The sequence below is a fragment of the Bubalus kerabau genome, chromosome 3 (assembly GCF_029407905.1).
Source record: "Bubalus kerabau isolate K-KA32 ecotype Philippines breed swamp buffalo chromosome 3, PCC_UOA_SB_1v2, whole genome shotgun sequence".
NCBI classification, from domain to species: domain Eukaryota; kingdom Metazoa; phylum Chordata; class Mammalia; order Artiodactyla; family Bovidae; genus Bubalus; species Bubalus kerabau.
The window spans coordinates 188,110,763-188,133,628 of NC_073626.1; the positions used below are offsets into that span (position 1 = coordinate 188,110,763).

The 22,866-nt window shown below is 55.1% G+C and overlaps 1 protein-coding gene across 1 annotated transcript in view; it reads right to left on the reverse strand.

Annotated features, from left to right (window-relative positions):
* Positions 1 to 18,086: 18,086 nt before the first annotated feature.
* Positions 18,087 to 22,866, reverse strand: part of IGSF21 (immunoglobin superfamily member 21) — a 283,942-nt gene continuing 279,162 nt past the window's right edge. The window contains exons 7-10 of the mRNA XM_055574319.1: positions 20,057 to 20,142; positions 19,486 to 19,678; positions 19,041 to 19,079; positions 18,087 to 18,311 (exon numbers count right to left, since the gene is read on the reverse strand). Of these exons, the coding sequence (XP_055430294.1) occupies positions 18,238 to 18,311; positions 19,041 to 19,079; positions 19,486 to 19,678; positions 20,057 to 20,142 (392 nt within the window). The 3' untranslated portion in view covers positions 18,087 to 18,237. The remainder of the gene's footprint in view (positions 18,312 to 19,040; positions 19,080 to 19,485; positions 19,679 to 20,056; positions 20,143 to 22,866) is intronic.

A 22,866-nucleotide genomic window follows, 5' to 3' on the forward strand; every position in this document is an offset into this window, starting at 1 on the left:
CCATCACCCGCTTACAATAGTAACCTCCCCAAAGCCCATACTCTCTTTCTGGGCTTTATCCTTCTCTTGGTTCAGTTCACTTCAGTCGTGCAGTAGTGTTCAACTCATAGGGACCCCATGCACTGCAGCACGCCAGGCCTCCCTGTCCATCACCAACTCCTGGAGTTTACTCAAACTCATGTCCATTGAGTCACTGAGGCCATCCAACCATCTCATCCTCTGCCGTCCCCTTCTCCTCCTGCCTTCAATCTTTCCCAGCATCAGAGTCTTTTCAAATGGGTCAGTTCTTCGAATCAGGTGGCCAAAGTATCGGAGTTTCAGCTTCAGCATCAGTCCTTCCAATGAACACGCAGGACGGATCTCCTTTAGGATGGACTGGTTGCATCTCCTTGCAGTCCAAGGGACTCTCAAGAGTCTTCTCCAACACCACAGTTCAAAAGCATCCATTCTTCGCCACTCAGCTTTCTTTGTAGTCCAACTCTCACATCCATACATGACCAGTGGAAAAGCCGTAGCCTTGACTAGACGAACCTTTAGAATGTATTTTCTAAAGTACATTTTACTTGGTTGTCTTGTTTATTGTCTGCCTCCCACGCTAGGCTGTCAGGTCCACAGGAGGTCTCTGCCTGTTCCTCTGACGGCTGCGTCTCCCGGGTCTAGAACAGAGCCTGGCATGGAGTAGGTGCTCCGTGAGTGTTCACTTGTCAACATGACTCTGAATCGGTTCAATGCATCAGTGTGGTTCTGGGGAAAAATAGGCATTGATGCTGGAGGCCAGTAGCCTGCGGCACACTGAAGACAACTCAGGCTTATGAAACCGGAGAATCGGGAGGGACCTGGGCACGCACAGAGGTCCTAACTGGCGTCCAGTTTGATGCACGAGCGATGGGTGACACGGCTGAGTCAGGACGACTGGACGTTTCTATCAGCGCCATTAGCACCTTGAGAATGATGTCTATTCTGCCAGAAATGACCTTTGATCTCCCAGCCCCTCTGGCCTGAGCAGAGAGGGCTGCCCCTCTGGCCACCAGAAAGGAAGCTTGAAAAGGCAGTAGCATCTCGGAGTCCAGTCCCGTTTCCGCGGCAGCAGTTGGACCCCTCTTTCCTCTCCCCCCACGCCCCTCTGAGCCTCTTCACTGACAGTTTCCAGGGCGTGGCTGGGGAAGGCACTCTTCCCACCAGCGTGGTGAAGTACAGCCAGGACACCCAGGCAGCTGCGTGAAAAGAGGTGCAGGCACACGCTCTGCACTCATCCTTCGGAAGGGCAGGGAGGCAGAAAATGGGTGACGTGGATTCTCGGAGAGAACTCCCAAGTTTTCCCCTGCCCCATGGTCTTCCTTCTCCAGAAAACTGCAGAGAAGTTTTCGGAGAAGACAGCTCCCCAGATAACCCTTTCCTGAATGAAACCACCACCGTAGAACCAGGAGGTGGTGTTTCTCCAAGTGAGGGTGGCAGACTCTTGGTCTCAGAATCACCCAGACTGTGTGCAGATTCCCAGGCCCCTGCCCCAGGCCCCCGGATGACCTGGAATCTGCATTGGAGTAGCTCCCTGTGGCCGTGGGTGGGGGCAGGACCACCTCCAGGTGCGATGGTCCTTGGGTGGACCCCCAGGGCTCCGCATGCCCGGCTATGGTTTATTACAGTGAAGGAGACAGCGATCTCAGCAAAGGCAAAGCAGCTTGGGGAAGGGTGTCCAGAGGAAATGAGACGCAAGCATTTAAGAGCCTCTCCCTGGAGTCCCACGTGCGTGCCAGCCTGACTGACGGGCTCTGTGCATGCTAAGTCACTTCAGTTGTGCCGACTCTTTGCGACGCTATGGACTGTAGCCTGCCAGGCTCCTTTGTCCATGGGAATTCTCCAGGCAAGAATACTGGGGTAGGTTGCCATGCCCTCTTCCAGGAGAATCTTCCCGACCCAGGGATCGAACCTGTATTTCTTACATCTCCTGCATTGTAGGCAGGTTCTTTACAACGAGCACCACTTGGGACACCCCTAGAGTCCCACAAGGAAGGCTAATGCCCTAGCACTGAGTTGTGAGAACACATGTGAAGTGCTGTCTTCCAGTGGGGGAATCCTCAGAAGCTGGGAGCCCAGGGATTGAACTGGGGGCTGGCCAGTCAGGCACATTCTGCCTGGCATGTTCCAAAACTCCAGACTCTCAGAAGAAAAGCAGGGTGCAGCGTCGAGCACACAGTCTGCACCAAATGGGTCAGGCAACGTGAGGGGCTCTTATTGGCGAGAACCTTCTCCAAATCCAAGTGCCCAGAGGCCAGCCAAGGCCCAGATCTGCAAGCAGGCTGGCAAATGACAGCAGCCTCAAGCCTGCTCTGAGGATGCTCGTCTGCGCCACCCACTTCCTTCCAGAAGACTCCTGGGCACGGTAAAGTGTGAGACCCACTGATCTGACGGATAAAGCTGGGTTGATCAACTGCATCTCTGGTTATCATGTGACTTGCCTTCTTGATTTAGAAGACAGGATGTGTATCTTCCCAAGGAAGTGAAATCCAGATCCCAGGTGACCTCCTCCTTCGCTAAACGGAAAGAAGGTGCCCCCTCTTTTAAGGAGTCCTGGAGAAGGCAATGGCAACCCACTCCAGTACTCTTGCCTGGAAAATCCCATGGACGGAGGAGCCTGGAAGGCTGCAGTCCATGGGATCGCTGAGGGTTGGACATGACTGAGCGACTTCACTTTCACTTTTCACTTACATGCATTGGAGAAGGAAATGGCAACCCACTCCAGTGTTCTTGCCTGGAGAATCCCAGGGACAGGGGAGCCTGGTGGGCTGCCGTCTATGGGGTCGCACAGAGTCGGACACGACTGAAGTGACTTAGCAGCAGCAGCAGCAACAGCCAGAGCCCCAAGCTGCTGGCCCAGCATTTGACCTTGGCTATGCGAAGAACTGACTCATTGGAAAAGACTCTGATGCTGGGAGGGATTGGGGGCAGGAGGAAAAGGGGACGACAGAGGATGAGATGGCTGGATGGCATCACCGACTCGATGGACATGAGTTTGAGTAAACTCCAGGAATTGGTGATGGACAGGGAGGTCTGGTGTGCTGCGATTCATGGGGTCGTAAAGAGTCGGACACGACTGAGCGACTGAACTGAACTGATGCTATAATAAGGGAAAGAGAGATGCAGCTTGGAGCAGCAGTTCCTGGGACACACGGAGATCTGAGCCCCAAGTCATCCCTTCAGTGAGAGCCTCTGTGGGGCACTACACCGGGAGCCTGAGCTTCCCTCCAGACAACACGGCCCCTGGGGTGGGGGTGGTGGGGCTGTCTAATTGAACAAGACCCAGGTCTTGCTCTGGGGGCGGGGGGTTGGCGTGTTGACGGAGAGCTGGCCCACGGGTCAGAATCTTGGGATCCCAGGAGGGACCACCCTGCTCTGGCATCAGTGGGACCTGGGACCCTGGACAAATCACACGGCCTTGCTGAGGCTTTAATGTCCAAGACCTAAAGAAAGTTTGTCAAGATTAAAGAGGATAATGATGTCATTTTGTTAAAGAAAACATAATGAATAGCTTTCAAAGAGCTTTGAAAATGTTCCAGGAGAGTTATAAATGATGTGGCTCAGCTGGTTCCTCCCCCCAGGCCTGGTAGACAGCTTGGACACTGCATCTTTCTCACCATGGAACCCGGAAAAATCTCTGAGCAGATTTCCACCCCCCTGACCTCAGCCCTGGGCAGAGAGAAGAGCGCTTTGTTGAGATCGAGGGCGGGCTCTGGCACGAACTTGCCTGCTGACCTGGCAAGTCTCTCTCCCTCTCTGGGCCTCAGTTTTCCCCATCTGCAAAATGGGAACAGCAATACTTCTGCCTATCACCTTACCACCACAGCAAGTTCTTTCCTTTCTCATCTTGTTCCAGAACGGCCCCTGATACATCTGTGCCGAAGGCTTGGGACCCGCATTTCTCTGAGTCACTGTCCAAAAGAGCGGATGGGGCTGTCTCAGAGACTCCGGGGCCCGTTAGCACTACACAGGCTTCGAGAAGACTTTCAGTGATAAAATGTCTTCAGCCTGACGCACACAGGCTCCCTTGACGGAACACCTGTCTACATCCTGCAGTAGTCTACGGCATTCTTGTGGTCGCCAGGCCAGCAGGACCCAGACAAACTGCATCTTAGTTACATGCCCCAAACCCAGAGTCACCGACTCCCCAGGTCAGCAACAGCCTGTCTTCACCCTTGACCTCAGTCCACCTGGAGGGATGGTCTTTGAGGCAGAAATTATCATCATCAACTCCCCTTCCTCCAACTGTATTTTTTTGGTCCCCAGATGCCCGAAAGTCCCTCAAAGTGCTGCTCAAGCCCCAACTCAGAGGACAGGCTAACCCAGGTTAACTTTCAGGCCCATAGCCACGAGCAGGCAGAATCCTCCCTACTGGGCTGGATAGAGAAATGAGTTAATTTTGTCCAAGCTCCAAGTGTCTTGGGGACTTTGGTGCTGAGGGTGGACACACATGTGGGTGGGAGGAGTTCCAGCGTGGAATGGGCTTCAGGGTCTTTGGGGATCTGAGGAAGGAGAGCTGTATGCTCAGTACTGCAAAAAATGGTGATGATAACGGTCCGAGGGTCAGTGCCAGCCAAAGAGCTTGGCAGGTGGGGCGGGCATCCCTTGGAAAACCCTACATTGGCATCTTGGCGGGTGGGAGTGGGGAGCGTGTGTCTGGGGGGGTGCCTCATGGTAAGGCTGAGCAGGGCGGTCCAGGGCCGCGGAGCAGGGAGAGGCGTCCTTCTGAGCGCGCCAAGCTCAGGCAGGGACAAGGGCAGGCTCTGAAGGCGGCCAGAGTCGGTGTGAACCTCGGCTGACCCCTGACTGAGCTGTGTGTCACTGAGCAGCTTGCTTTCCCTCTGAGCCTCAGTGTTCCCATCTGTAAATGGACACAATAGTGATCTCCCTCACACCAGAGTGACGAATGGGTTACCTTGGCTTAAGTGCCTAGAAATCTCTAGCACATCATATGTACTCTGTGAATGCTACTTTTCTTCTTTTGGATAAGCTCAGAAACTGGCAAAAGTTTTATTTTTTAACTTTTAATTGAACTGCAACATACACGGAGAAGTGCATAATTCTTCGTTGTTTGTTTTTTAATCTAAAATTTATTTCAGCTCCCCTGGGGCTGGACGTGTTACTAAACCCTGAAACAAACCTAAAATGTCTTGCTTTTATCGTTTTTATTTAGAGCACTATAAAAAAAATTATTTTTGAAGTACTGGAGACTCACAAGAAGTGGCGAAAATAGCGCCAGGTTCCCACGCTTTATTCAGCTTTTCCCAACGTCATCTTACATAACCACAGACAGCGTCAAACCAGGAGCTGACGCTGGCCCGATGCTGTTCACCAAAGTCAAGAGTGCGTGAGCCTGCAGAGGACAGCTCAGTGGCTCTCACCAGCTGAAGGCGGCCCTGAAAGCAGCGCCCGGACCAAGAGCCGGGACGCGGTCGGCACCCCGGAAGGGCTCCGCAGGCCCCTGCAGTAGCCTCCCGCCTCCAGGGTAACTGCGGCGGTGCCTGACCTCCGAGAGCGGAGGCTCGCTTTGCGGATCTTCGGGCTGCGTGGCGGCACGCGCACAGCGCGCGTTCCTCTGCGCCTGCGCCCTCTCCTCACCAGCATGCCCCGGCCTCCGTCCACTCTGGGCCCTGCAGCTGTGACGGGCTTCTTTCCATTGCTGTGCGGGTAGAGTTCCATCAGAGAAACACAGGGAGAAGATGGCCACCTCCAAGCCCAGGACGGAGGCCTGGGAAGGAGCCAGCCCTGGTCTTCCCTCTTGCAGAGGTGAGGACGCGCGTCTCTGCTTTAAGCCCCTCGGTCTGTGATGCCTTCCTATGGAAGCCTCTGCACCGTGCGGACGTCTCCTCTCGATGTGTAACCCCCAAAACACTGGGACGTGGGGCTGCCTGCTCCCAGCCTGTGGCCCCTCTGCTGGTCCCGGTCCTCATACCAGCTGAGCCCAGCGGAGGTGTAGGCAGTTCTTTTATTGGAAGATTCAGCTCAACACAGAGGCTGAAGAAGCGGGAATTGCTCACATGCTCCCAGGACCCCACAGAGGGGCAGGGCCGGCCTGTCCAGGCCTCCTTGGGGGGAGGTCTCCTCCACGTCTGGCTCCTCCCGCGTCTCCTGGTGACACCTGCCCAGGCCTGGCCCCGACCCCCAGGGCATGTCCCTCTTCCCGAGCATAATTCAGTCCCACTAAGTAGCGGGTCACTCCAGGCCACTGGTAAGATGTGCAGCTTGGGCTTTCGGTGTGGCTCTGTGGGTCACTGGGCTTCGCATCCCTCCTGCGGGCTCGGGGCTGGGGCAGGGAATCAGCCAGCCCAGCTCTTGGGGGAAGATGTGGAAGGCGTCTGGGGACACAGGTGTGACTAGGCCCCGGGTGGCAGTCGGAGTGTGGGATGCAGACTGGGACAGGCAGCTTCCAGAAACCTCCTTCCACGTTTCACCCCCTTGCCAGCCGGCTAAGGGTGAAAGAGCCTCGGAATGGGACAGGGCTGAGGCCAGAGCTTGCAGAGAGGAGCAGGCTGGGGAGAAACTCAGGCCCTTGCTGAGTTTGAGTGTGCTTTGAGGGAGGCAGAGTTGGGCGGGGGGGAACGAGGACAGACGCTGGGAGAAAGTCCAGAAATGATGTGTGGTCCGGGGCTGGGAGGCTAAACCAGCTGAAGCAAAGCATTTGGTGACGAGGTTAGACATCAGGCTGGTGATGATGGACGGGGAGGGGCCTCTGGGGTGAGAGCAGGGCTCTGTCCCGTCTCCTTTGCTTGATCAGGAGAGCTTGCTTTTTGTCTTTATTCAGCTTGGGTACGTCAGTCAGCTCTTGCTGTGTAACAAACCACCAAACCTCAGTGGCATTTAGCAAGAAGCATTGGTTCTGCCTTGTGGCCCCCTGGGCTACAGCTGATCTAGACTGGCCTTGCTGGACTTGGCCTCAAGCTAAGGCTTGAGACCAGATCTGCTCTGTGCATCTCTTATCCTCATCGTCTTTGAACCCTGGGTGCCCAAGGCGTGTCCTCCTGGTGATGACAGACATGCCAGGGAGAAGTCCTAACAGTCAAGCAGATTCGAAGTCCCTGCTTCTGGAGCACCCACCAACATCACACTGGCCAGAGAAAGCCACGTGGCCGTGCCCAACATCAGCAGGGTAGGGGAGGCAGAAGGAAGGGCAGAGGTGAAGTATACATCATCCTGGAGGTGGGAGGGAGGGAGACAGTATCTGCTAGTAATAATCTGATCTGGTTCTATAAGTTTTTGCACAAAAGGATTTTTTCCCCATAATCCTCAAAAACCTGTGGTTGGATGATTGCAATCTTCATGGAGCGCCATCGTTTGGGGGTCTTATTCTGCACCTGGAACATCCCCTGGTGACCTTGTATCTGTCGTCAACACATCCATTAACACATCCCGGTCCGCCCTGTTCCCTCGTGTCTCACTGTCTCCCCCTCCTGTCAGCAGCGGGCATTGATCAAGCCTGACCTGACCTGACCAGTTCAGTTCAGTTCAGTCGCTCAGTCGTGTCTGACTCTTTGCGACCCCATGAACTGCGGCACGCCAGGCCTCCCTGTCCATCACCAACTCCGGAGCTTACTCAAACTCATGTCCATTGAGTCGGGGATGCCATCTAACCATCTCATCCTCTGTTGTCCCCTTCTCCTCCCGCCTTCAAACTTTCCCAGCATCAGGGTCTTTTCAAATGACCCTGATCTTTTCAGTTCTTTGCATCAGGTGGCCAAAGTATTGGAGTTTCAGCTTCAGCATCAGTCCTTCCAATGAGTATTCAGGACTTATTTCCTTTAGGATGGACTGGCTATCCGGATCTCCTTGCAGTCCAAGGGACTCTCAAGAGTCTTCTCCAACACCACAGTTCAAAAGCATCAATTCTTCGGCACTCAGCTTTCTTTATAGTCCAACTCTCACATCCATACATGAACACTGGAAAAACCATAGCCTTGACTAGATGGACCTTTGTTGGCAAAGTACTGTCTCTGCTTTTTAATATGCTGTCTAGGTTGGTCATAACTTTCCTTCCAAGGAGTCTTTTAATTTCATGGCTGCAGTGACCTTCTGCAGTGGACGTCGTTTATTCCAGCAACAAGATGTTAGGAGAGAGAGAGCTTTTAAAAAAGAGTCACCTGTGTTCAAACGCTGATTCTGCCACTTAGTGGCTACATGATCTTGAGAAAGTTCCTTAACCTCTTTAAGCCTCAGGTTTCCTGTGTGTAAAATGGGCATATACTAGAACTTTCTCTTGGATTTCCTAAGAGGATTTGTTGTTGTTGTTCAGTTGCTAATTTGAGTCCAACTCTTTGCAACCCCAAGAACTGCTGCGTGCCAGCTTCCCCGTCCTTCACTATCTCCCAGAGTTTGCTCAAATTCACATCCATTTTGTGAATCCATTTGTCGGTGATGCTACCCAATCATCTCATCCTCTGTTTCCCCCTTTTCCTTTTGCCTTCAATCCTTCCAAGCATCAGGGTCTTTTCTTGATTATGAAGATTAAATGAGAATAAGAAAGTAAGCCCCACTGTAGGAGCCCAGCAAGTGTTCCTTATTCCTGAGCCAGGGGCTTTCTAGGTCCCAGGAGATAGCAGCTAAGTCCTACACATCCAGGAGCACCATGCCCATAAGCCTTGGGAAGGATCCATCTCTGAGGCTAACATTCAGCCCCAAAGCTAAGTTGCCCCCAGGGGCTACCAAAATCACCCCCGCCTTAGCCCAGAGCTGTGACCCCAGAGCACCCTGACTGTGTTAGTTCAGTTCAGTTTAGTCGCTCAGTTGTGTCCGACTCTTTGCAACCCCATGAATCGCAGCACACCAGGCCTCCCTGTCCATCACCAACTCCCAGCGTTTACTCAAACTCATGTCCATTGAGTCGGTGATGCCATCCAACCATCTCATCCTCTGTCGTCCCCTTCTCCTCCCGCCTTCAGTCTTTCCCAGCATCAGGGTCTTGTCCAGTCAAAGATACTTTTCCCTGGATTCTGGCCACTCATCCAGGGTCAGAGCCTGGAATGCAGGTCCACTCTCTGAGCTGCCCCGTCTGTCGCGTGGACCATCTGTTCCCCAGTTTAGGAACAGTTGCCTAGAGCCCTCCTGGCGTCCCCTGGGCGCCGTGGGCAGCGTGGCCCGCGTGCCGCAGTGGGCAGTGAGTCCTCCTGTCGGGCCCCGCGCTGCTCAGACCTGCTGGCACACTGCAGTAAAACCGCCTTCGACTTAATATATGCTAATTAGATTTTAATGGGATTCAGATTTCCAACCGTAGTGCCGTGTTAGCCAGGGCAAGTTATAATCATATCTAATTGGTAATTCTAACATAACAAATTTCTTGGATAAATTATTCTTAGTTAATAGTCCCCCAGGAACAACCTCAAAGCGTGCGCGCGTGCACACACACACACACACAGACACTCGCAGGCACACACACACTCACTCGTATATATATATTTTAGGAGAAATTGAGGGGAAAAAAGGACAAGACGGAAGCAGGTGCCCAGTGAAGCAAAGTTGTTATTTCAGACCTGGATTCCTGCAGGATCTCTCCGCGGAACCTCTCACAAAAGCCCTCAGGGTTGTTAGAACCCGGATCCGTATCCTGAGCCTAGGAGGGTTCTGAGCGGGATCAAGGTCATTGCCTTTGAGGGTGGTCCCTGTCTGGGTGCCCCCGGGTACATGGCTCTCATCCTGGGAGGAAGCAGCAGGGGGCCCACCTGGCTGGGACCTCAGCCTGCTTGGCACGGTCCCCAGCCCTCGGGGAGGCCCACTCTGGCTGCAGAAGCTTTCCTCCCTTCCTGTGAGACTGGTCAGCCTTGGAACTCTCCCCTGGTACAGATTCCTAGGTCCCCAGAGAGGTGAAAGAGGCACCCAGTGGGTGCATTGGTATTTTCTTTACCAGGCAGATCACCGCGTGTCATTCCAGTAAAAAGGGTGAGGGTGAGTCAACCCAGCTCCTGGTCCTCACGTCGCCGCTAAGCTTCTGTGACCCCAGGGCGAGCTGCTCAGGGCCTCTGTTTTCCAGCTTAGTACGGGTTGGCGTTTGAGACTCAGCACACCTCGCTGAAGGCTTCCCGGGCGGCGCTAGTGACAAGAGCCCGCCTGCCAATGCAGGAGGCGTAAGAGATGCAGCTACGACCCCTGGGTCGGGAAGACCCCCTTTAGGAGGGCATGGCAACCCACTCCAGTATTCTTGCCCGGAGAGCCCCATGAACAGAGAAGCCTGGCGGGCTGTGGTCCATGGGGTCACAACTTGGATGCTTGCGTACCGTCTGAAGGCATGCACACACGTCTGCTTTAACTGGAAGGGGTGGTCGCTCCTTTGGAGGGGGGTAAGGGATGGGCCTTACGTGGCACCCAGCGGGTCTGGAGGGCGTGCCTGCCCCCTCCTTCCTCCCTTTTCTGTTAGGTTGCTGTCTGTCCCCTGAGGCTGCCCTGGCCATGGGAGATGGTGGTTCTCTGCTGGCATCTCCAGAGGATGCGAGGTGTGGGGAGAGGCTGTATCCTCCCACTCCATGTGAGGGAAGGGAGATGTGCGTGAAGAGGATGGAATTTCTAGCCGGGCCCCTGCTTACCCACAGCTGCGTGATCCTGAGCCCGGCCCCCTCCTGCCCCGAGGCTCCGCCTTGCTCTGTTTATGAAACGAGTATGGAGCGCCTATCTTGGAAGGCTGTGGTGTGCACCGATTGACACAGCCTTGGAAGAATCTGAGTTCCATAACTGTAGGTTCCTCTCCCTTTGTTCCCATCTTTCTTCTTCACTTCCCTCTCCTTTGGCTGGCATGATTTAAAGGCACAGGGTGACCTTGGGGGGAAGGACCACATGATATCTTTTATCTATTACTAAAGGATGGAGATTAATGTTAGCATCTTGTGCCAAGTGAGTGGTAATGACAGGTGATATTTATTGAGCACGTACTATATGCCAGACTTTTTTGTCCTAAGTACTTTATATGCGCCGTCTCATTCAGCCCCAATAGCTGAGTAGGTTATGAGTCTCATTTAGAGACAGGCCACCCAATCACAAAGACGTTTTTTGTAAAATAGCCTGAGGCCACCCAGCTAGTCAACAGCTTTTAAAGACAAAATTTGAGTCCGAGAGAATTTTGCTTTAGAGCTCACCTCTTTAAACACCTGCCACAGGGTCCTGCCCTGGACTGACCACCTTGAGATCCTTAGAATATTTTGAAGAACCACATGCCTTGGAGGAGTTTCCAGGGAGAAGGAAGGAAAACCGAAATCCCCTGAGTTTCTGGTCTACACCTGACTCTGCTGGGCTTCTCAGCTAACGAGCGAAGTACCGGGTGCACCTATCCTAGGTCTAGAGCTCAGTCCAGGCCTTTATTTCCCTGTGTGACCTTCAGCAGTTACATAACCACTCTAAGCCTGTTTCCTTGCTTGGAAAATGAATGTAATGCTTCCTGTACCTCAAGGTTGTCGTGAAGATCAAACGAGACGATACGTGCAAAGTGCTTGGCTGGTAGAGAAGATCCAGTACGTGGTAAATGCCTAAATATAGGATGTTGATATTTATGCAGATTCTTACGTGTGGAACTGTTGCTGTTTAATCTGTTGCGCGCATCCTGTGAGTGATGTGTGCGCATGTGTGCTGAGTTGCCTCAGTCGTGTCTGACTCTTTTTGACCCTGTGGACTGTAGCCTGCCAGGCGCCTCTGTCCATGTGATTTCCCAGGCAGGAATACTGGAGTGGGTTGTCGTGCTCTCCTCCAGGGGATCTTCCCAACCCAGGGATTGAACCCGCGTCTCTTACGTCTCCTGCATTGATAGGAGGGTTCTTTGCCGCTAGCGTCACCTTAACAGGGCATAATTATCCCCATTTTATAGTTGAAGAGCTGAGTTCAGATGGCTTAAGCCACTTGCTGAAGATGCTGCAGTGGGAATGTGGTTGAGCTGCTGTCCGAGTCCTCAGAGACTTTCAACTCCAAAGCCTTTCAAAACCCTGGCTGTCACGGGGGAAGGACAGTCCCTGTGGTCAGAGAAGGAGGGTCTCTGGGGGAGGTTGTTTGAGAAGGTGAGGGTAGGGATGCGCGATTAGGGAAGGGCTCTTCCAAAATGCTGTTTGTCTGTGGCCCTGGAGTCTCCAGATCCACGGAAGGAGGGGCAGGAGGGAATGGGAGTCTGGGGTGGGGACAGCCCACCTGGGGCAGGGGAGAGGGGGCGGCGGGAGCAGAGGAGAGGTGGGGGAGGCGGCCTCCACGAAGCTCAGCCCCAAGGCCAGGTGCAGTTGCCCGCCCGGGGCTCCGCTGCGTGTGCCGACACTCAGGCCTGTCGCTGGCGATCGGGCCCATTTGGAAAAAGTGCGTGTATTTTGCACATCCATTTCCTTCCACACATCACTCAGGGCTGTCTTCCCTGGAGGAGACCAAGGGCGTAATAGCTGACATAATAGCTTAAGTGCCTTTGGAAAACTCCCCAGCTCTGGGCTGCTCTGCGGCTCAGCTGCCCCCATGGGTGTCAGGGCTAGTCTTTCTTGCTCTGCCTCTGTCTCTCTTGCTCTGCCTCTGTCTCTCTCTTTCTCTCTGACTCTCTTCTGTCTCTTGTTTCATTTCTATCTACTTCTCCCTCATTCAGCACTTAAGCTCGTTCCATCCAGTTCTTGATCTCTGTTTCACAGGAGCCCAGTTGGACTGGAGAGTTCCTTTTTTCAGAATCACTCCCCGCAGGGACCCTATTCTCTGTCCCACCACCCCCATCCCCAAATTCCTTCTGGACCCTCCTGTCTCTCTAGGATGTCTGATCCCAGGGTGGGCCTGACACCCTGGACCCTGAACAGCTCTTTGGCTGGTTCCCCCTTTTCCCCTCTCTTTCCCCTTCCTCCCCTCTCCAAGCCAGCGCATCCTTGGCTCCTCTCTCCGCTCTTTCTAGACTCCCCCCGCCCTTCTCTCCCTCCACCCACCTTCTCATCACTCAGGACCATCCCTGTCTCCCTTTCCTTTCCACCAGCAGCATCAGGGCTCCTGGGGAAGTCGGCCTCCACACCGGCCTTCCAGTCTCTGCCTCCATCCCAGAAACGTATGGGTGAACATCTAGCTTTAGGGGTCACTGGGGCGGTCAGCTCTCCTTCAGGGGCAGAGCGCAGAGACCCTTGTTTTGGGTTTTGTTTTCTCTGCTCTGTGTTCATGTGAGCATTTTATCAAACCTGCAGCCTGTCTGGAGTCAGGACGACAACTCTGAACCAGGGTCCTCATGTAGGAGCCATGGCTCACAGCTCTGGGTCTCCCTTCAGACAGGGTGGCCTTGACCTCGGGTTGGAGGTGGTCGCTCGCATCACAGTACCCCATGGGGTGGGTAGGTCCCCACATATGCTCCTGCTTGGCCAGGGTAGAATCAGGAAGGATGGTCTCTGGCACCACGAGGCAGGGCAGGGCAGAGGAGCAGTGTGACTCCCCTTGCGGGTGCTGTGGGGCCCCGAGGTACCCCAAGGCTGAGAAGATGCTGACTCCAGACCTCACTCCTCTTGCAGGCACGTGGGCACAGAGGCCACCAGTACCACCTCCCCGGAACCTCCTCCCTGGAAGGGGCGGCTCCAGCAAAGTGTCATGTGCCACCCCCCCACTTCCTGTGACCCAGTGATGGGGAACCCCAGCTTCCACGTTCTTGTTGATGAGCCTGCCTCTGAGCGCTAGGCTGACGGGAGGAGGAGGACTGACCCCCTGGCTGATGTGCTAGGAAGGGGGCTGGCCCCCTCAAGGCCCAGCAGGGGTCTCTGCACCAACCGACAGCTGGACCCACTGACCTGGAGCCAAACTGGGAAGGTGGCAGAGTTGACTCTGATGCTCCTTCCTCTCCCTCAAGTCCTGGCCGCCAGGTCACCGCCTCCTGGAAGCGCCCCCGGACCTCCCCGGGGGGACAGCTTTGCGCCCTTTCTGTGACCCTCTTGCACTCTGATATTTTTGTTCTAATACTTGTCATGTGGCATCTCAGTTCCTCTTTTCCTAGAGTCTGTCATTCTGCAGGGACTCGGTGCTCTTTATGGCAGGATCTGCCCAGCTTGTCTTGGTGTTTCCCCTGCGTGGCGTGCAGCCAGACCAGAGGGGTGTCAGAGCCTGTCAAATGAGTGAGTAGCCAGGTAGACAAATAAAGGAAGGATCTGTCTCCCTGTCAGGCTGGGCTTGACGTCACCCATCCCACCTTGCATCCTTGCAGTCCTGGGTCAGATAAATCACCCTTTCCAGCCTGATCGGGGCTCAGTGTCCTCAAACTCAGAGCCCAGAGCAGATGGCCGCCCCATCCCCTGCGGACGGCAGGCCTCCCGGATGACTCTCTCTGGGCGTGTCCCCTCCCACTTTATGTGGCTCGTTCACTCGCTGCTGAGAGGCTGATGTATTTTAAGGGCCGTGGAACCCAGCGCCAGAGCTGTTAATAGGGCAAAGTGATTCCAATTTCATGCCTACATGGGCTTCCCTCTATTAAGGTAAAAAGAAGGAACAAATCTTGTTTTATTCCTTCCAGAAAACAGGCAAAGGCACTGCGCAGCACTGTGTGAGGCAGGATTGCCGGCAGGCAGCAGGGGCGGCAGGTGGCTCGTGTGAGACACAGCGGGGCTTTGGGGAGGAAGGAAGTAGGTTGAGGGGCGGGTGGCGCTACGCGGTGGTTGCTGCCGGGCTGGCCTGGATGTTGACACTGATGGATCTGAGAGACCTTTCAACACTCGACCACCAACTTCTTTGCTGTTGCTGGCAGGATGCAGGCAGGCAGATATGTATTGTGTGAATGGATCATTTAGCTGTCACACTTTTAAAAGAGAAATTGCCGTGAGGAGACATTTGGGCTTCCCCGTTGAAATGAGAGTATGTGACGTGGTGGATGGGAAACCAAGATTCTAGAAAATATCAAGTTCAGAGTGTGGGGCTGTTGTAGATTGTGAACACAGCCCTCCTTCTGCCTCCTGACCTGTATGCACACACTATGCCGGATGGTTTTGTAGTTCTCACCCCAAAGTGGAATCAATCACGCCATCCCTTAAATCCAGGCTGGCCTCATGTTGGCCAAAAAACCCCAAAAAAACCAATGCAGTGGAAGTGGCAGAGGGCACATCCCCCAGGTCAGTGGGATGTGATAGGTGTGGTCTCCGCCCCCGTGGGCTTCACCTGTGGCTCAGTCGGTGGAGAGTCTGCCTGCAGTGCAGGAGATGCAGGTTCCATCCCTGGGTCGGGAAGATCCCCTGGAGAAGGACATGGCAGCCCACTGCAGTAGTCCTGCCTGGGAAATCCCATGGGCAGAGGAGCCTGGTGGCCTACAGTCCATGCAGTCGCACGAGTCGGACACGGCTGAGCAACTAAACCCCCACCACCACGCCACTGCGAGGCCTGAGCCTGGAAAACATCCTGGGTGGCTGTGCCAGTTTCCTGTCCACCAACCTGGAGGCTCAAAACAAGGCAAATCTATTCCCGTAAGAGACTGCTGGACGTGGGAAGTCTGAGATGAGCTGGACAGAGGGAAGCTGTTGGTGGGCTGGTTCCTTCCGGAGGCTTAAAGGGGGAGTGTTTCCCCGCCTGTTCCAGCCTCGAGGCTGCCTGGATTCCTTGGCTCACAGCCCCTTCCCAGCATCACGATGACCTCTTGCTTCTGTCATCACAGCTCCCCCTACTTGCTGCTTTCTTGTCTCCCTCTTATAAGGAACCCCTTGTGATTGGACCCACTTGGGTAATCCAGGACAGTCTTCCCAGTTAATCCTAAGATCCTTCAGTTAATCACATTGGCCAAAATCCCTTTTGTCACATAAGATAACATATTCACAGGTCCTTGGGGTTAGAATGTGAGCATCTTAGGAGACTCACAGACTTAGAAAACGAACTTATGGTTGCTGGGGGTGTGGGGGGGATGGGATGGTTAGGGACGTGGACACACTGCTGTCTTTAAAATGGATAACCAACAAGGACCTACGGAACAGCACATGCCATGTGGCAGCGTGGATGGGAGGAGCTCTGGGGGTGCGTGCTGCTGCTGCTAAGTCACTTCAGTCGTGTCCGACTCTGTGCGACCCCATAGATGGCAGCCCACCAGGCTCCCCCGTCCCTGGGATTCTCTAGGCAAGAACACTGGAGTGGGTTGCCATTTCCTTCTCCAATGCATGAAAGTGAAAAGTGAAAGTGAAATCGCTCAGTCGTGTCCTACCCTTAGCAACCCCACGGACTGAAGCCCACCAGGCTCCTCCACCCATGGGATTTTCCAGGCAGGAGTACTGGAGGCGCGTGGATACAGGTATATGTATGTCTGAGTCCCTTTGGTGTTCACCTGAAACTATCATAGCGTTGTTAACGCTATGCCCCAAGACAAAATGAAAAGTTTATAAAAAAATTTAAAAAGAGCATGAACGTCCTTTTGGGGTATCACCCTGTGCGCCACTCTCATCCTCCAGCCCTCTCCTCTGCCGTGCAGATTCCAGAAGCCGCATGTTGCACAGGACTCCCAGACTGCCCTGGGCTTTTCAGGAGCCCCAAATAAATTTTTATTGGGTTAATCAAGTAAGATTCTGGGGTCAGTGTCTTACTGCAGCCCAGCTTCTCCTGGCCGAATAACACACGCTTCCAGGTCTCTCCTTGGCGACTCTCAGGTTTGGGCCGTGGCTCAGAGAGGCCACCCTCCCCCAGACACTCTCCATCCTTCCCTCCAACAGCTGAATGGCTTGGCGAACCGTCTAGCAGCTGAGTAAGAAGTTCTGGAGCCTCTACCACTGACTTACGTGAGACCCTGATTGCTGCTGGCCTTGGCCATGTGACTTACTCTGGCTGACGAGAGTGGACACGATGGCAGATGCCGTGACTGTACTTGCCTGGCTTGCATTTTTTTTCATGAGCTTTGATGATCCACCATAAGAGGATCAGCCACCACCTCCTTAGCCCGGGCCCCAGAGCAAACACCCAGGGAGGAGACCCAAGTGCAACCCCAAGCCTGGAATCCAGCCCAGACAGCCTCTTTCCTGAAGCAGGGCTGCCCAGCTGAATGCACACTGCTGTGCTGTGCTCAGTCCTGTCTCTTTGTGACCCCATGGACTGTAGCCCACCAGGCTCCTCTGTCCATGGAATTTTCCAGGCACGAATACTGCCGTGGGTTGCCATTTCCTCCTCCAGAATCCAGACTAGATCAGCTGAACCACTTCATCCTGAACATGAACATAATTATTCAGTTCAGTTCAGTTCAGTTGCTCAGTCGTGTCCAACTCTTTGGGACCCCATGAATCGCAGCATGCCAGGCCTCCCTGTCCATCACCAACTCCCAGAGTTCACTCAAACTCACGTCTGAGGCGGTGATGCCATCCAGCCATCTCATCCTCTGTCGTCCCCTTCTCCTCTTGCCCCCAATCCCTCCCAGCATCAGAGTCTTTTCCAATGAGTCAACTCTTCGCATGAGGTGGCCAAAGGACTGAAGTTTCAGCTTTAGCATCATTCCTTCCAAAGAACACCCAGGACTGATCTCCTTCAGAATGGACTGGTTGGATCTCCTTGCAGTCCAAGGGACTCTCAAGAGTCTTCTCCAACACCATAGTTCAAAACCATCAATTCTTCGGCGCTCAGCTTTCTTCACAGTTCAACTCTCACGTCCATACATGACTACTGGAAAAATCATAGCCTTGACTAGACGGACCTTTGTTGGCAAGTAATGTCTTTGCTTTTGAATATGCTATCTAGGTTGGTTATAACTTTCCTTCCAAAGAGTAAGCGTCTTTTAATTTCATGGCTGCAATCACCATCTGCAGTGATTTTGGAGCCCCACCAAAATAAATTCTGACACTGTTTCCACTGGAGAAGGGAATGGCAAACCACTTCAGTATTCTTGCCTTGAGAACATAATTATTAATGCCTGTTATTTCATGCCTCTGTGATTTGGGTTGCTTTGTTATGCAGGGTCATTGTGGCAAGAGCTGACTATTACACCTGGCCCTGAGGGAGCTTAGATTTCCTGAGTCTCGGGCAACCTCCCACGCCTGGATTTGGATGAGACAAGACACTGCCCTTCCACCCCACCTCCGGGAAAGAGCATGCCGTCTGTCACCCTGTCACTGCCTGACCCAAGGCTGCATGCCGGCAGGCGCCCTGTTGCTGCTATAGAACATGAAGAATACAGAGCCACGGACGGAGGTGGGGAAAAGTGTTCTGTATTAATTAAATTGACCGAAGGAGCCAAGACACGGACAGAAAGAGACTAAGAACAAGACTGGAAATAGTTTAAAAAAGAAAGGAAAACCGGTCGCAGAGACGCCAGTGCCAGACGGAGTGCAGGCCGCGCCTTCACGTCAGCTCCAGGACCACTGTCAGGGCGAGCACCACGGTGAGCCGGACGCCAGCGGGGCCAGACGCGGAACCTGTGCAGGGGGCGGCGTCAGGGCAGGGGCCCCGCGCCGCCTCTCTCGGGGGCGTGGGGGGGGGGGTGGGCCCTGGGGACCACGGAGCTCCGGAGGGCCCCCGACGAGAGTCTGCCCTTAAGCGCCGGGGTGCGCTGGATTCCAGCCCCAGCCCTGCCGTCGGTCCCAGCTGACTGCGTGTGATCCCTTCCCTGTCCCAGGCCTGCTGGGCTGAGGCCGGGCTCCCTGGGGGCCCCCAGGACCCTGCAGTGGGGACCAGGAGTGTGGGGGGACGCATCATGAAATGTGGGGTCAGCTCAGTGTGGGGAGGGGAGGGTTGTGGGCCTGGGAAGGGTATCCGGGCCCCACGGGCTGGTCTCCAGGTCAGGGCCAGCCTGGAGACAGGGGCAGCATGAAGGACCCTGCTGAGGCACTGGTCTGTGTGCCCAGCATCCTGCGAAGTGGTCAAGGGCCCCAGACCACAACCCCAGGGTCAGGGTTGAACGCATCTTCTTGGGGTCATGGAAGCTGGTCCCAGAAAGACCTGGTCCCTGGAGATCCCTGCTGGCTGCTTAGGGATACTGGGTCCCCCTTAACGGCTTTAGTGCCCACTCCTGACCTTTGACCCAAACTCTGCCCAACTAGAGGACACTCACGCGCCTAAGGCCTGAGGGAGGGGCAAGCGCAGGCAAAGGGAGTGTTTGGGGGACCAGCGCTTTCATGCCAGAAGCTCCGAGGTTGGAGACTTACCATTGGAGTCTTCTGTTCCTCTTGGGATATTCGGGTTTTCTGTCGGGAAGAACAGAAAGAGAACTAGAGCATGGACGGCATTCAGAACTCGGCAAAGGAGGCCCTTATCCAGCGCCTGCTGAGTGTCACGTCACCGCGCCTCTCAGGGCAGGCACACGGCGTCTGCGGGCTGGGAGGTACTGGCCCATTCTACAGATGGAGAGACTGAGGGAGGGGAACCGCTTGCCCAGGGTTGCCCCGTCATCGAGTGGGAAATCTGAGATTTGAACCCAGGGCTCCTGAGCTCCAAAGCTGCTTTTGTTTCACCCGCAGCACTCCAGTGCCTCACCGCGGGCGCCTCCTCGGGGCAAATTTGGGGAACTCGGGCCCCTGCTGCGCCCACCTCCTTGGGACAGCCCCACCCAGCCCTGGGTGGCCCTCCCGACCCCGGTCTGGCACAGCATACCGAACACGATGAGCCGGGTGTGCGTGTCGGTGGAGCCCAGCGGGTTCTGGGCCATGCAGCGGTACATGGAGCCGTTGAGCTCGGCGGGCACGCGTTCCAGCACCAGCTCCTTCCCGTCAAACTCGGCGCTGCCGTCCAGCAGGCGGCTCCCCACCCGCGTCCACGTGAACATGGGCTCCGGGAAGACCTCGTTCTGTTGGCCAGAGCAGGGGAGGGCGGAGTCACAGGAGGACCCTTATCGGGAAGGGGGCCAGAGGCAGGGCCTGGCGGGGCGCGGGTATCACATTCTCATCCGACGGGTTGGGAGCGGCTGCCGGGAACCTTGGGAAGAAGAGGACTCTAGGGCTGAAAAGAAGGTCGAGACCACGTGCTCTGAGCTGCTCTGAGGTGCTCTGAGCTGGAGATGGGCGGGCAAAGCCATCTGCCATCATGCAGATTCGGAGACTGGGGCCCGCTGGCGGTGCTGGAGGTCAAGGGGAGGGAGGCTGGGGCCCCGCCCACCTCCCGCCGGGGCCCCGCCCACCTCCCGCCCACCTCCCGCCCCCTCTCAGCTGCTCAGAGCGAGGCTGACCTGAAACCCGTGGACCAGGATCCTCACGGTGTCCCCGACCCGGGCTCTGCTGGGCGTCATCATGATTTTGGGTCCTTTGGGGGCAACTGTAAAGGAGGAAAAGGCCGGGTCAGAGGGCTGTGTGTTTGCGCGGGGGAGAGGGGACTCAGCAAGGAAAGGAGGGGCGGGGGAACGGAAGAGAAGGCTCCCATCCAGTGCGCTCACACACACAGTTCCTGAGCCCCGGCTGAGAACTGGAGACTTAATGGCACCCAGAACACACCCCCTCCCTGGTGGGGTTCACTCTCAGTGCGGGCAGAAGACGAGCGTCAGCCGGTGCGACAAGGGGTCAGATCAGAGACGCAGGGGGAAGGGGAGTCGGGGATGACTCAGCAGCAAACAGGGAGGAGCCTGCTCCGGCAGCCAGTACTGCAGAAACTCAAACTCGTATGAGCGCTCAACGCTTGTGAGGTGGGGCTTGCCATGTCGCCCCATTGTACAGCTGAGGTAACTGAGGCTCAGGGGAAGCAATTTGCCAAAGGTCACACCGTGAGCAAGCACCAGGGCCAAACGTCGGGTCTCGTCACTCCTGCCCCAGAGCACTTTCTTCCAGGTTAATCTGACTCACGGGTTTTTGTGTGTGTGTGTGTGTGTTTTTTTTTTTTTTTTCTGGAATCTCTGGAAGGTAGCAAAATACGGGGGGAGCCGTCTCCTTCCTTGGGCCTGGTCTGTGTCCTCCTGATTCTCTTCCCCATCTGGCATCACTTCTGTCAAGCCCCTTAACGTCTCTGAACTTGGGAGACACGGCACCCAAGGCGGGCTTAGAGACTATCAGGGCAGGAAGAGCCACGGAGATCACCAGGTTCATCCTCCCAGGTTTTAGATCAGGAACCTGAAGCCCAGGGGTTCAGTGCAGTCCAGTTGCTCAGTCGTGTCCCACTGTCTGTGACCCCATGAACCGCAGCACGCCAGGCCTCCCTGTCCATCACTAACTCCCGGAGTTTACCCAAACCCATGTCCATTGAGTCAGTGATGCCATCCAACCATCTCATCCTCTGTCGTCCCCTTCTCCTCCTGCCCTCCTCAATCTTTCCCAGCATCAGGGTCTTTTCAGTGAGTCAGTTCTTCACATCAGGTGGCCAAAGTATTGGAGTTGCAGCTTCAACATCAGTCCTTTCAATGAACACTCAGGACTGATCTTCTTTAGGAGGACTGGTTGGGTCTCCTTGCAGTCCAAGGGACTCCCAAGAGTCTTCTCCAACACCACAGTTCAAAAGCATCAATTCTTCAGTGCTCAGCTTTCTTTATAGTCCAACTCTCACATCCATACATGAACACTGGAAAAACCATAGCCCAGGGGTAACGAAGGGGTTTATCCAAGGTCACCCACAGAGCCAGTTTCTCCTCCTGTGGCTTTCACACCAAGCTTCTGTCTGCCAGATCCTTCCATCACTCACTCGTTCATCCAGCAAGGAATTACTGAGCCAGCTGCTTGCCAGGGCTGGGGACACGGTGGTGATGGAGGCGTATGCCTGCTGACACGGAGCTCACACTTTAGTAAGGGAGACATTCGACACAAAGTAAATACGTGAACAAGAGCTTATCAGAGAGCCATAGCATCGTGGAGACTCGGACCAGTGGGGAGTCAGGGTCTGAGTATCTCCTCCTCCGAGCTGCTATGTCAGCTGAGAGGAAGCTCCTGAAAAGGGTTCCAGGTGGAGGGAACAGCCAGGCCATGGTGCTGAGGTTGAAGGTCGGGGGTAATGGGAGTGTGGACTGGGCCAGACCCTGCAGATTTCTGGGCCAGGGAAAGAGGTAGGATTTAGATCGGGGTGCCTTGCTCGTGTGCCTCTCTCTGCAAGCACCTTCCAGGGGTGGCAGCAGGAGAAGAGCTTTGTCACCAGGCTCTGGGGCTGCCCCGGGATTTACTCATCGGCCCCACCAGCTCCCGAAACCTCTCTTTCCTACTCAGAGCTCTCAGAGAAGAACTCAGAGCAGCTGGCGGTTGCGAGTGATCTCCCAGGCACTGCCAATTTCGTTCTCTGAGAATGACACCAAAGGACTGTTAATTAAATCAAGAGCAAGACATCTGAAGGGCCGCATGGCGAAGAGAGACGCATCGGGGGAAGAGCCGGGCCCGCGCCAGGGGACGCAGTGATGGGGGAGACGGGGGCGGTACCCACTGCTGCGTCCACTATGCAGGAGAGGAGTCCCTGTGCGCCCCGGACCAGTCCCTTCCCCAGTTTCCCCAAATGCAGGATGGGAACAGCCACGGCAACCCTTGCCCGCCCACCACGGTGGGCTGTTAGGAGTGCTGGGAGATGGTGTGGGTTTGAGGGCATTTGTCCAGCACATCCTGAGTGCCAGGCATTCGGTTAAGCAACTTAGGATTCATGATCTCATTTAAACCTCCACCGTCTTGAGATTGTCCTCATAAGGCAAGGGCGGCTTGGGGGAGCCGAGTCACTTTCTCGACTTTTTCATGAACTCTCAAGCGCGGTCAAGGTCCCTCTGCAGGTGAGGAGCGCTGCGGGGGACGGTCTGTCTCCTCTTCTTGTCCTGCACGGGCGGCACCGTCCCGCTGCAGCCAGCAGGGGGCATAGAAGAGCCCCCCATCCCCTGCCCCGTGAGCAGGAGGAGCAGACAGCTCCTGGGTCAGTCTCCTAACTGCCGGCTTTTCTAAAGGCCCCACCCACCCGCTTCAGCCCAGCCTGGGCTTCCTGGCCCCCAGGAGAGGGAGCTCACATTTATCAGGCGCCTGACACGCACTAGACTCCGTTCTAGGACCGTCCCCAGCCCTCGCCCTCATCCTGATGCTTACGAAGCACGTT